Below are 15065 nucleotides of genomic sequence, written 5' to 3' on the forward strand. Positions count from 1 at the left end.
AATCACAGAACTCATATATACTATGAAAAACCAGTAAAAACCCACCAACCATTACCTGCAGAGAGGCATAAACTCCTACTAGTGACAGTGAATGAAGGATTCGTGGCAGATTAATTTTATAATTCATAAAATGCATCATTGCATTTAACTTTTAAACAGTTGTTATGATGGTAGCCTGAGCCATCGAGAACAACGAGCCCCGACTCTGCAGGAGTCAGACTGATTCTACTTCATCAACTTTTATCAGAAACAAACTGGTTCAATAAGCTCAATGTGTCCATTTTCCTTTGTCAAAAGACAAAAATAAATCTGTCTCCATGCATGAGAACACAAAATAACTCAGCACACTTTCCACACAAGACCATGTACGGTAAAAGTTTCTCCTTCTTTTCTCTGCCATGTGTAAATAAGGGCTCCTTGACCAAACCAAACTGTCTGCTGCACACATGCATACAAACACACACTCTTTCTCTCTGACCCATGTGTTGTGGGGTTACACACACAATAGTTTCACTCAGGGCGAGCCAAGCAGCCAGCTTACCAGCTCTCCAGCTAATTCCAGCAGCTACAGTCAGTCCCCAGCACACATGCAGATTAACTACATTGAAGCGAGTCAATATTTGTTATCCTGCAACATGGAGCGATGCCCACACATGAAGGGGTGGGACGGCGATGAGGGGGAGCTGTTTACAGCTAAACATGTTTATTTTCACTCAGATAACAATGTGAATGAATCTGCTAAAGAAAAACAAAAGCACAAGGAAACATTAAAAACAAAGCATTTTCCTCATGCAGGTTTGCTTGTGTGTTGCCCCCACCTGTCAGCCTCTTTTCAACTCTACGGTAATGTACCTGTTGACACAGTGGTATGCCATGGATGAAATGGGATTTTTTTTTTTTTTTTTAATAAAACATTTTTTGCTATTGTGATTGGTTTTCAATGAGGTTTCAGTGCCGTGAATTATTTTCTACTTTCTGCATTGGACCTATTTCAACAAGCTAAGCTGAAGAGCATATTGGAGAATTTTGGCCAGCTTTTGAAAAAGGCAAATGTACTATAAAATTGCTCCTTTTCTGCAAGATGTGTAAATATGCATGCCTCCTTTATGTGTGAGTATTTATATGGTGCTTTTCTCCAAAAGTCTATATTGCTCCATCTAATTTATAATGTAGTATGTTGGAGAACAACCTTCACTAATTGTAAACAGTAAAAAGGTTCATGTGAAAAAGCAGTCACGCTGACAGGAGAAAAACAGCTTTAGTGGATTAAGTGTCCTTTCAATGATGAATCTCAGCTCTGTCCGCTTTAGTTTTATTTATTTCAGTAGACTAATCTGAAGCATTTGCACCTCACCGCCATTTCAAAATCTACTAAGAGGGGATCAGACATATCCTGATCTAAATAAATTAGGCTAGGTCGGCTAAATCAAGTAAAAACTTAGATAATGTGTTTTGAACATACTACATTTCCACATTAAGCTGTAATCCTTTTAAATTTGAGCACCTGGCAGATCTTTACGGCTCTCCTTCAGACACAACATAAACTGGGAGCATTTCAAAGCCTGGCTCCCAGTGGCAGATCATCCTGAGGGAGCCAGCTAGAGTCGTAGCAGCGACAGAGTGACCTCCCCACAAATGTTGCATTGGTTATGTAAGGTCTTCAAACAAGGTCACTAAAGGAGAGGAAGAGATTTGGAAAAGGAAAACACTGACAGAAAGAGCTGCATGAGAAATGACTTAATAATAAATAAGATTTTAGCTGCTTCAGCCTTTTACCTCCCTCATTCAATTTCCTCTCTTTCTCCTCCTCCTCCCCTTCCTATCTTGAGTCTTTTCAAACCCTCTCTGACTCCAATAAAGGCACAACAGTGCTTATCATGAAGAGATAAAAACATTAGGAAATATCATTAGCTTACAATTTCCAAAAATCTTTTTAAAAAAACTAAACTTTGAAATCGTTTAAGGTTGTCATTCCTCTTCAGTTCTGATGGAGATAGTTGGAAAATAAACTTAAATCGCCTGTGAGACCACTGATGTTTTAGACCCTATGACTGCCTCCAACTCCAGTCCTCGAGAGCTACCATCCTGCAGGTTTCAGTGTTTCCCCGCTGCAACACACCTGGCCCAACTCAATGGTTCCTTAACAGGCAGGTGCAGAAGATGACAAGTTGTTGGAGAACCTTTTCATTTGAATCAAGTGGGTTGTACCAGGGAAGAAAAGACGCACAAGAGTTTGTGAACAGCAATGTGTGACAACATTTGACATGGACACACCTATGAACATATGAAAAAGAAACTTAATGAGCCTTTAGAGGAAGGGTGTGTAAAGTTGGTATTTTGCTTTTAACATTTCCTGCTACGGCACACCTGAATCTGATTAATGGGCTCACATGCTTGGGAAAAATGTGACAACAAGCCATTGCGGAGCGCTGTTTGATATGAATTAAGTGTGTTGGATCATGGACACATCTAAAACTTGCAGGACTGTGGACACCCCTCGTCTTAGAGTCTCTACTGTCTATAGTTTTCCTGGAGGCTAAGTACGAGTAGGTGCAGTCAGTCTTCTTGGCATCAAAAGGATCCTATTGTTAAGTATGGGAGAGGTGATGTCTCGGCCTTCCTCTTCTACTATGTGAAGGTTTCTCTACTTTAACATAGGTGGCCCCTTTTACTTCCTGCTCTATGCTTGAGTTATTTTATGACTGAGTCAACAAAGAATTGCAAAAAATGAAACTGCATGCTCATTCAAGACCTTTGTTGCAATCGAATGACTGTCAGCTGCTGCTTTGCACCCTGGGTGTTTATACAGTAATGTCTGTAAGGGAGAAAGCCATCTATACAGGCAACAACACAGCTTCAAAACCAAACCTGTAGAGAGCTTTAATATCAGGTAATCCAAGCAGACGCAGACCGGCGTCACCAGGCACAGAACTGTGGGATTGATCTGCTGTTTTAGGGGAACCAGTATTCTGTTTACAGGAGTTATACAGTATTGCATGTTGGTAAGTGGTGACAAAACAATGTACAGTGTGAGAAAACTAATGGTTCTCTGCCCATTAAATAATGTTAATATGCAAACTACAATCGATTCCAAATTTAAAAAAAGGCTGTGTTAATGAGTAACACACAGCAATCATGTTAATTATGAAATCGTCAACTCACCTATCTGCAGCAGCACGGGTGTCACCAGCGCCGTCTCCATGGCGTAGCAGAATTCTCGTCCAAACATCACCGCACCGTGCATCACCCATTTTCTTAAAGGGATCCCTTCGATGGATCCTTCGCTTGCTGACTCCTCCCCTCCTTGACCACCTCCTCCACCTCCCAATCCATCCGTCTCGCCACCTGCACTGCCTTTGTCTTCCTCCATCCTTGATGCAGTAGATTTTTTCGAATTGACTCCACCAACAAGAGAACCAACCTGCATAGTGTCAGCCTCTGTGTTCTGGGGAGGCATGGTGGAGGGCATGCACGCAAAGAAATGAAAAAGAAAAAGCTCACCCCTTCGAACCAAAAGCTGAATAATTATGTATATTTACCAGAAACCAAACTGTCCTACTGCTTTCTTGTTCCTACAAACTCCTTGTATCACGTTACTTGTAGCTACTTTAAAACTTTTATGTGACTTCCTTTCTGTAAGTTTAATAAAAATATATTACATCTATTACTGAAGCGTTCAAGAATTTATGGAGTGTTAATAACACTAAAATAAAAACTACAAAAAAAACACAAAAAACTCAGTGATCAAAATAATTCTTAGTGCTAAAATTGAAAAAGCAACACAAAACAACTATTTCGAGAGATCTAGCACAGATCTGAACTTCTAGGTCTTTTGTCTTCTGGGAGACAAAAAAGAACTGAGCAATCAGTTGTCCTCCAAAAACTCTGCAACTTCAAATCTAATCCTCCCCGTTTTCCCACCAAAAGCTGGGACAGAAAGAAAAAGGGGAAAAAAAGTCAAACCAGCTTTCCCAAGGCTTGTAGAAAATCTTGAAAAGTTGAGGAAGCGGTTGAATTTCACAGGAAGAGAGCGAGAGCGGTACATTCCAAGAGTGACTTTGTGCATTTGTTTCTTTGTGTTGGTTATGTGTGTCATGTAACTTGATGTTATTTGGTTTTTTTGGTATGACAATGTTAGTGTTGGAGTGTATGCGTGTGTGTATGTGTGTGTGTGTGTGTGTAGGGTGTTTATGGCTTTTTTGTCATTGAGGTTTCTTTTTTTTTTTTTTTTTTTTTTTTTTTTTCTCTTTACTGTCTATTACAAGTAGTAAAAATCCATATAGAAGACCATTCAGTGAGTTCCAGAGTCATTTTGTGTATGGAGGGCTGGATTGAAGGCTGGATGACGGTGTGGGAGGGGGCGAGCAACAAGTCGCAAGGGTAGAGGGGGGGAGGAAGGCAGGTGGCGATGGCTGGCGGAGCTCCTCTGAAAATCCCCATCGATTGGCTGATCAATCTGCAAGAAAACACCAATAGAACAGAAGGAGAGGAAAAAAGAAAACCTTAGTAAGTTGAAGCAAATAACCTTGAAGTCCAGTTGAGGATCAACAAAAGGCTGTTGGTGACAGCGTTAACATCGTCCCTTTAAGAGAGCAACTGTTATCTATTCACTCATGCTTATTGAAGTAAACGCACACACAAAACTATGATGGTCATATTACACTGTTTGGATGCATTGGCATTTAGGGCACATTGACTGTTGCGTTAGTTTGCTTTTTCAAATCTGATATGAAGACAAGTTTACGATTGTGACTGTAATTTACAGATTCGCACCCTCCTGGCCTAATTTCCCTTGATAAAATACTGCAGTTTAGTGTGTGGTGCCACTAACCTGCATTTATTCCCTTGCACTACTAAACAGTTCCCTGAAACAGTGTGTTTTAACTTTGCAGTGCCACATGGGGTAAGATGCAGCATCAGCACTGCAGGATTTGCATCGTTGGTGTTGATACGCTGAACAACTGTTTGTCTGCATTTAAAATATATCAAACTAAGGGCGCTGAGAGTTCTGCAAACAGGTACCTGCATAAGTAAAATGAACTTAAGGATGAACATGATGCTGAAGTGAGGAGGGCACTAAATGGAGTGAAAACATTTTTACTGATCATCTGAGACTTTTATGCAAACCGACGTCTTATTGCAATTGTGATAAATCCCCTACAGTCCATTGAAAAGCCTGAAAGTTTGAGGGTCTCCATTGGATTTCTAAACTTTTAATTACCAGTTAAAAGTCTGGAAATGCTTTCCCATTAAATCCAAATGTTTGGTCGTGTACATGAGGAGGTACATACTGGACAAAACGGCAGGCAAATGACAACAATTGTTTCTAGATCAGTATGTGTATGTAGCTGAAATCACACTACCTGGTACAAAAACTTTCAGAGCTAATGAATCAAATGTTAAAATCTGATCTGCAGTATTATTTCATTTGTCTGTGCAACACATAACTTCTCAACATTAACAGCAGGGATAATTTTTCTCCAGTTTTAGCTTATCTTCATTGGCTCCCTGTTGAATCTAGGATAAAGCTTGAAATTCTTCTCCTCACATAGAAAGTATATCAAAGATCTCTTAGGTCCATATTTTCCTAACAGACCACTTTGCTCTCAGACTGCAGATTTACTTGTGGTTCCCAGAGTCTCTAAGAGAACAGTGGGAGGAAGAGCCTCTGGCTGAGTCTGGGTTTGGGAGACAGTCATGTTCTCTACATTTAAGATTAAGTTTAAGACCTTCCTTTTTTGACAAATCTTATAGTTATGTGGGGTCTGGGCATTTCTTAAGACTGCTGAGGGACGTCCTATGATGCACTGAGGCCTTCCATTCCATCCCTCTGCTCCTTATCTTCCATGTGATAGTAATGATGTCATTAACATCTTTCTCCTCTTTCTGCAGGTCTTCCTGGATAAAAGTTGCAGTGCACGTTTTCGTCTATCCTGTCCTCTCCACCCCAACCGGTCGGAGCAGATGACTACCCTCCCTGAGCCGGGTTCTGCAGGTTTTTCCATCCTGTTAAAAGGGAGGTTTTTAGTTTCCACCGTCGCCTCATGCATGCTCGAGATGGGGATTGGATCAAAGTCAAGATTCGATGCAATCTGTTGTTTTTCCTTAACTAGGCCATTTAATTGGCTTTAATTGATGTGGCAATACTGAATTGAATTGAATCAATTTGGCTTCATGTATCTAAAAAGTTTTTGTGAAATATATCTACTGGTAAGAAAAACACCACTGCAAACAACCTGCTTGAATGCAAAAACCACATTTATTAAAACATAGAGCCCTGTTAAAGAAGTTGTCATGAAAAATGACCTTACACAAAAAAAATAACCAGCCTGCTTGTGTGAACACACTCTTAAAATAGCTTGAAGTAGTTTAGTTTCATTCTGCATAATGATTGTGTGAGAAGAACCACAAAAAGCTCTGGTTGTATTTGCCCCAGTTTTGAGAAATATGGTTGAATTTTCTCTATTGAACAATACCCTACTATAGTTATGCTTTGATCAATTTTCACACTCTTAGATCAACCACAAATACATAAAAACACACAGTTTGTATCCAAGTTCAATGAATTTTCCATTCAATATTCAATCAAAGACAAAGGGAGTAAACCTTGAACATGAATAGTTTAATACACGATTGATTATAACCAAAGTTACCAGGTCAGGACGAGGAAAGTCATTACTGTTATTTGGACTCACAAACTCACAAGTATTTACATATGTATGTATGATTTCCCTAAGAAACCCAGTCAAGTAGGTGTCCCCTCCTCCATAAAGAGTCCATTTTAAACACTATTATTGGTTTGAGCACATGATTCATCCGAACAGACTATGGGACACCCTTTGAAACTGGATGGGAAGGATAAAAGAATTCAATGTGGGTGACATGAGCTGAAAGGTTTACAAATTGAGCTACTGTTTCAAAACAGAGGGCTTGTGTGTGTGTGGTGGGAATAATGACGGATACATTCACGGGGAAAAAGGAACTAAGGCCTTCAGCTAATACCATGCCTCATAGAGCGAGAGAAAACAGTCTGTGTGCAAGTTCAAGAAGGTTTCCCACAGAGTTAAATTCCACTATGTGTTATTGTGTGTTACAACCCACTGGATTAAACCCACAGAGACGGCACATTTCATCATACCCAACACACACTAATGCTTGCCACGTGAGTGACACAAACAGATCATTAAGAGTGCTAAGACCCTCATCAAGCCTCTTAAACAACAAAACAAGACATGGGGAGGGAGAGTGGTGAGGAAAGGAAGGAAGGCTGGAGGGAGGAAGAGTTTGAACAGGTGGACAGTGGGAGGAGTAAGTACTGAGGAGGTCATGCAGCACAAAATGAGAGATTAAAACAGATAAATGGACATAAAGGAAGCTGAAAATATTGTTCTCCCTGGTTTTTTTTTTTTGGTTTTTTTTTTTTTTTTACTTTCTCTGGTTCTTCTCTTCAACTTTCTCCTCTCTGTTTTAAGTACGCTCACATATCGCCATTAACATTTATGACACAGAAGAGATGGTCATGAATATTTTAAATCACATATAAACAGACAGGCCCCTCCTCACCTGACCTCACACATGCAGCAGCAGATTACATAACAGCCTCTGTTCCTCACGGGCTCACATTCATTTTTCTTCTAAATTTGGTTCAAATATGAGCATGAGAAAGAACAGGATAGGCCAAAACACCCAAAACCTCCACGCCGAGATATTACGCAACATGTTAACAACAGAAACAACATATTCAGATCAGAAATCTGTAATGGAAACACAATTTGTTTTTAGAAAAAAGGACTCGCAGGGTGGAGATGCTGACATAGAGGTGTTGGTAAGCAATGCTTTTTCATGTGTTACACACATTTGTAATCCACAACACAATAACTTTTAGCAAACTAATCACCAACAATAGATTGTCATGTCTGCAAAAAAAAAGCATTTGGTTGCACTTATTTTATTGCTGCTCTGCACATGAGGAGAGATTATTCTACTGCTTTGTTTTTGCTCAATAAAGTTTTGACTGAAAATTAATTTTAAAAATTAAAACCCTGAAAAACTGTCTAACCTAGATTGTACACGCCCCAAAAACAGACTCAGCTATAGCTACAAAAGGGAATGTTTGATATTTTAAAGTGCAGTCGCAGTCAGGATTCATTTGATAGAAGGTGTCTTACTGGTGTGTGCCATCAAAATGGATGCCACACTGCACAAGCCAACAAACCAGAGACGTTTGGGATTTAAACAGATGATTCGTGCATTACAAAGACTATTTGTGATGTGCAGTTTAGGCTAAAGTGAAGTTTGAAGATTGCTGCATTACAACTACATATGTGGCAATAAAGTAATGAACACTGCATTATTACTGAAAGAATCCTCAAAATATTGACAGATGTTATGATTTTCAGTCAGTCCCAGGTTTTTGGTAAGTGATGAGCTTTATTTTTTTAAAAACAATCTTCTGGTGAAAAGAGAACTGTTGGTTGAGTTCCCTCGGCTAAGTTACAAAGAAATGACTGAACTAATACAGACTAATCGTCAGTCTCTGTAGCTTATTTCTAATACTTTAATAATATGACCTAAATACTGTCTGGAATGAATAAAATCAATCTAAAAATTCTTTTAAACTAACGGAGGCATTAATTAACCTATTCTGGCCCAAAAGACTCAGCTCTTTCAACTGTTTTGTATAATGGCAGGAGATTGTAATACTAATTACCTCTGCCAAAGAGGTTATGTTTTTACCGCCGTTTATTTGTCTGTTTGTTTGTGTTGAAGATAACGCGAAAAAAGTTAAGGACGGATTTTCATTCAACTTTCAGGAGTTGTTGGAAATGTGAAAAGGAAGTACTGATTTCATTTTTGGTGGTGATCCACCATTTGGATCCAGGATTTTTTTTTTTTTTTTTTTTTTTTTTAACTGGGGCCCTTGGAGGAGATTTGCATGCTCCGAGTGCTTTTCTAGTTGATTATGTTTCAGCAACTTTCTATACCGTATAACCCAAACGTTTACAAACAGAACAGAAAACCCCACCTTCTTCCTGGTATTTTTACCCCTCATTCACAGGTTAGACATTTTAAATCTTTGTTTAAAGGGGTGCTATTATGGTATTTCAAGTTTTCTGAGCTTTCTACAGTGTTACAGTGTTGAATCCTCATCAGACATGTAAACGGCACTGTTTTTGTTTTTTGTTTTTTTAATCACCGGAGAGAGTTCCAGCACTCTCGCCGTTCGGTTTCCATGGCGACAAAAAACGCATCGTTTTATAGAAGTTTTCTACTTGGAAATCCTTGTGACGTCCCGGGGGATAAGGTTCGGTGACTGGTTACCTTCTACTGGTTAACAAGTGCATGTACAAATACATCAGACAGGTGGAAAACGTCGGATAAAGTTATTTCCAACGATGGCTGGTGAGTTGACCAAAGAGAGACACCCTGCTGCATTCGTTGCTGTGGGTTGCTGTTTTCCACTTCGTTTTCAGGGTCTGATTCAGGTTCCAACATGTAGGGCTGTATGCTATGTGTTGTCATTGTATTTTGTTATTTTATTGAGTTCGTATTAGCCTAATCCTTCTGTTTATGAGATGTTACAATGACGGCGAAAGCAGTTGCGGTGCGCGCTCCCGATGTAGTGCAGTGGCGGGAGGCGGGGCTTAATCTGGAAGAGTCTCAATCCACTCGTTTTGCCCACAGGCTGATCTGACAGCCTACGGAGAGGGTCGGTCTGAAGTAAATAAAGTGATTTGTGGCAATAACTCGATCAATCCCAGCCCTTCTGGTCTCAGAAATAAAAATAAATTAGCCTGAAATGCACAAAATAGTTCCACTTTAAAAGTAGCCTATACAGTGGATGTTCTTAACATTACACATTAAAAACAAAACAGGGAGGAATGGAGAAACTATGAAGATTAAGGTTTCTAGACCAGATATGTGACAAAGGAGGGATTGCTTAGGATGTGAACAGAGAAGGAAGCTACCAGCCTTTACATAACCTCAGCCTTCTTATCTGTGTTGCAGTGTTCCGACATCCTGAGCCACTTCAGCACATAACTTATGATAACATAGTGTCTAAAAGGGGGTCCGTACCCACTCTGACTGCACTGCAGATGAGAGTAACAGTGGTGGCCCACGGGGGAAAGTGGAATAGACCTTGAGTTGGAAAGAAAATAGCTGGAAAATTAGAGTTTTAAAAAGAAGTGTGTTGCCACAACCTGTCAAACATTTCTTACATACCTTTACTTACCCTAATCATCAAGATAAAAACCAGTGAGAGCTGGTGACCATCTTTCTCAGCAACCAGTAACATTTGACCTGTGTAGACCATCCCTTCCAAAAAAACATACAAAAACATGATCTGATCATAGATCCACGCACACGCAGCACCAGTCAGCGCTCCTTTTGTTTCCTTGTGTGCGTGTGTGTTTGTGTGAGTGATGGTAACATGAGTTCAGCTTATATAGAATTACACTTTAGCTTCTCTGGGAGCCAGCATTAACAAAATACAGCCTCACGTGAGAAGCGAGGCAGCAGGAGAGAGGATAAGTGAAAAGATAGCAGCAAAGTCTAGTTAAATGTGGGCGGGATTTCTTACTCTTACACAAAGAGCAAAACCAAAGAAAGAATATGAAAAGAAATGGTGTGAAGAAGCCTCTAAAGTTCAAGGTGACGGACAAAATCCAGGTCTGTCGTCTCCTCTGCCGGATCAACACGCGGAGATCATCTGATTTTACAAGTACACACACTTAACACACAGGTCTATTTTGGTGAGTGTTTATTCTTGTGCCAGACCAAATTACCTGGCTCAACCATAAGAAGCCGGGGAGACCTCTGACGTTCTCACTTCATCCATCATTTGGTCCCTGTTTTAAATCCCAATATCTTTGTTTTTATTTTTTTTTTCCACACAAGAAATATAACATTTTAAACAAGGAGAGTTGAATCAGGAAGAGATTAAACATCGATTTAAACTGAAAAATATTTAGCTGTTTATTTGGGGGGGGGGTTCCTGGTTACACAATGAAAAATATCATTAGTTTCACAGTTATGTAAAATGAATAAGAATCTAATGGTAGATGCATGTGCTGTGACGACAACAGTCCAACATTCTGTCAATGCAAAGTCAAGCCAAAATTCCACAATTAAATTCCTGAAACTGGAAGGGAAATAATTTAATATATTTGACATTTCATTTCATATCCTTGGTTGCAAGTGCTTCTGTGAAATCAGATGATCACAACTGTTTTGTTATTTGAAAGAAGGAAAAAGAAGCTTTATGTACGTAGCCAATACTCTGCCCTAGTTTATTCACTGAATGATGACATGGTTTATATAGCTGACACATTTCCTTTTAGATGGTAAATATGACCTGAACAACTATCACAGAATTAGTCTTTAAGAGTTTAACATAACTAAGTAGATATATACATAAAATTCCTCTGACTTTAATCAGAGAATCCATCAGACGTGGTTTGCTGATTAAACTAATTAATGTTACTTCCCGTATAGTTAAAGACACCCACAGTACAAAAATACCCATGTCAAGACTTGATATGAAGGCAAATAATTAAAAAAGCTGATGGTAAGCAAACTGTATCAGGAGGCAGCGGATGGTTTAAAAATATTAATAATTATTTCTTAATTTCTTATTATGCACAAATAAATGTTAGAATCCGCTTTTAACACATTTCAGGGCAACCATTTGACTCAAGTATGTTGCATTAATTAGCTCTGAAAGAGTGAAAACTAAACTTATGTAGTTAAAAGACTGTGTAACTAGAATAACAGGTCCTGCCTAAAAAGCCCACTAGCTGCTGGCTAAAGCAGGATGAACAGCTGTAAAGCTAAAGTATACACTACTTTTCCTTAGCACAGGTCATTGGAGTCAGCACCTGTTTACCTACAGATGATTCAGCTTTGTGAACATAACTGGTGGTGCCGATCTTTTTTAAGTCTTAATGAAAATGAGCTTTGACAACATTTGTTTGATCTCAGAAACAGCTGATGATAAAACAATCATGTTCGGCTTACTGATTTGTTCTACAGGACTACTCCAGATCACATCTGAAGACCATATGTTGTGGTTCAAGTTCCACATGCAATCATTAAAACTAAAATATAAGTTTGGCAGCTCCATCGGCTTAAAGAGTGTTTTATGTATTTCAAAGAAAGCAGACACAGCAAAGCAGCAGAACTTGGCTACGCCTTGATGACAGCAAGTCAGAACTTCTAAATCTTTGAGTCCATCAACGTGAAATTACATTCACATTTATTATCTAGACCTTTAGGCAAAGCATCTGCTCAATAAATAAAAGACAAGTGGGGACACAAAAACGACAGCGAGTACAATGTTGGAATCAGAACTGGATTACAGTCATTGATCACTACCTGATATTTAGTCGTGGTATTTGCAGCCCAGTTGTATTTTGGTGCATCCATTCATGAACAACAATTGTTTCTTTTTAGGAAACTCGCAATTTACATGCAGACGCTCGCTTACATGCAGACATGAATTTAGGTGTCACCCATCAGAGGCTCGTGAGCACGTCACACTGCACAGCACTGACCCAAATAGAGCTGGATATAGATTACAAGGCTGAAAACCTCAGGATCAAGTTCGCATACTTATGGAGCCTATGGATGTTTGTTTGTGCGCATCTTGCTTGTGAGAAAGAAAGAAGATATGCCAATAACATAATGAGGCAAGTATTCTGTTACAGTGAGAGACACACATAAGATGACAATTTTCCAGACAAAGATAGGACCAATGACCTGATCAGCTAATTTTTTTGGGGGGGGGGGGGGTTTGTGCTCAGTCGCCGTGCACACATCTTTGGATTAAATTAATATGTTCACATCAGATAGAGAGAGAAGGAGAGAGTGTAATCTACTTCTATAAACTGCAATGTAATATTTCGGTGTAATATTCTGTGCAGCCATCTATTAATTATTAGGACCCCTGATGTAATTATAGTTGTATGCCGGTGCAACAAATACTGTAGCTATTGGTATATGATGTGATGATACACATACTGCAACTCAGCCCTTCCCAAAGTGGGCAAAGAGATTTATAAGTGGGATTATCGCAATTATTTTTTAAAAATTAAACTCTAGTCAAACTCTAGTCCTCGGGGACCAGTATCCTGCAGGTTGTTGTTGTCTCCATGCTCCAACAGACCTGACTAAAATGAATGAACAGGCTGACAAGAAGCTTTTGGATTCACTTGACTGGAATCAGGTATGTTGGTGCAGGGAAACAGCAAAACCTGCTGGATACTGGCACTCGAGGACTGGAGTGTGACACCCCGTTTAGTTTAGTTTTATAGTTTATTTCAGTCAGTCAATATAATAACTTATACATAAATACAAACATAAATGTGAATATCAACATGAGAATATCAATGTATATTCTCTTGGGGGTTGTAGCTCAAACAGTAGTTCTTTCCACACATGCTATTTTGACCCAGTTTTCAAATAGAAAAAGAAAATGGTACACTAAACTCTGAGTTAAATAAAATGCAGACAACACATTGTTTCATCAAAACGTGTCTAATTTAGATTCTGAAGCCACAAACAACTCTTAAAACACTTGGGAATTTTGAAAGGACGAAATGGAGAAAAAGAAAGTTATATAAAGCAGAAAAAACACACACATAAGAGAAGTATTATAAGATTGGCTCATTCTGGTAAGGCAAGGGTCCCATGAAAAAAAAAAAAAAACAGTACAGCCAAGTCCTTCAGGCCCTCAAGAAAATATTTCTTTAAAAAGAAAATATATGAGGATTTCATTGTCCATGTCAGAGATCTCCAAATTCAGTCATTGAGGGCCGGTGTCCTGCAGGTTCTGGATGTGTCCCTGCCGCAACACACCCAGTTCAAATGAATGGATCGTTAACAGGCTTGTGATGAACTTGGACAACACTCTGTGGAGATCCAATTTATTTGAATCAGGTGTGTTACAGTAGGGAAACATCTAACAGCTCCCCTTGAGGACCAGACGTGGAGATCCCTGCTTTATGTTATTTAATTAAGTCTGATGTGTGTCAGGTGTGTTGCAACACTTGAAGGACTGTGGCTCTCGAGGTCTGGAGTTGCCCACCCCTAGTCTAGGATATATGGAATATAAACCACTGACAACCAACAGGCAGGAAACCATTACAGAATGACTGGGATCTTCAGCTCTTCAGGCAAACCTGTGGTTAAAAACAGACATGATTCTGTAGAAGGGGTGGGAAAATCGAATCGGAAAATCGAAAATCTGGATTTTTTTGCTTCACAATTTTCAAATAGATTTTATTGTTTAAAAAAAATCAATTTTTTAAATTCAATTTAATAATATTAAATTAATAATTAATAAAAAATAATCCATTATAAAATTTTTGTCATTTTTATTGTTTTTATTGATCTTTTTACTTGTCTTCTTGGGCATTGTAGCAGCAGAATGATGGTCTGGCTACTGTGTTGTTTTTTCCTAATTGAAATCAAGAAAAATTATGTTAAAAAAGAAAAAAAAAATAAAGTTTTATACATTTATTTAGTTTTTAATATACAAAAATGAGCAACATCGAAGAATTGTGAGAATCGCAGTTTAAATCGAATCGGCACCCAAAAAATCGGAATCGAATTGAATCGGGACAAAAGCATATCGTCACAGCCCTATTCTGTAGAGGAAATCGCTGCATGGGTTTGGGAACTCCTGAGGACCACTGCAAATTTAATCTCAAGTTAGCCACCGCATCCACAAAAACAAATCCAAAATCTGCCATGCAAAGCATTAACAAAAATCCACAGGTCATTAAAAAAAAAAAATGTAGGAATTGGAAAAAGAAATTTCCTTTAGTTTACATCAAGTTTTTGCACTTCTTCTGTACTTAGCACATGTGCTATAAATATATATAAACAAAGTCATTATATGAGGAAAAAAAAGTATTAAAAAACAAAAAAGTTGTTTAATAATCTGTGCTTTTCTAAATGTTCCTCTGTCTTTTATCAAGATACTGTGACTGAAGAACAGTGACTGTTCAGTGTTTGGTCAGAACCTCCTGTTCTTCCTTCTGCCTTGCTCAAAGTCTCTCACT

At 38.8% G+C, this 15065-nt stretch overlaps 1 protein-coding gene across 1 annotated transcript in view; it reads right to left on the reverse strand.

Moving 5' to 3' along the window:
- Positions 1 to 15065, reverse strand: part of slc45a4a (solute carrier family 45 member 4a) — a 59543-nt gene that overhangs the window by 34691 nt on the left and 9787 nt on the right. The window contains exon 3 of the mRNA XM_079258806.1: positions 3163 to 4456. Coding sequence (XP_079114932.1) covers positions 3163 to 3469 — 307 coding nt within the window. The 5' untranslated portion in view covers positions 3470 to 4456. The remainder of the gene's footprint in view (positions 1 to 3162; positions 4457 to 15065) is intronic.

This window comes from Telmatherina bonti (genome assembly GCF_933228915.1).
Source record: "Telmatherina bonti genome assembly, chromosome: 19".
Lineage (NCBI taxonomy): Eukaryota > Metazoa > Chordata > Actinopteri > Atheriniformes > Telmatherinidae > Telmatherina > Telmatherina bonti.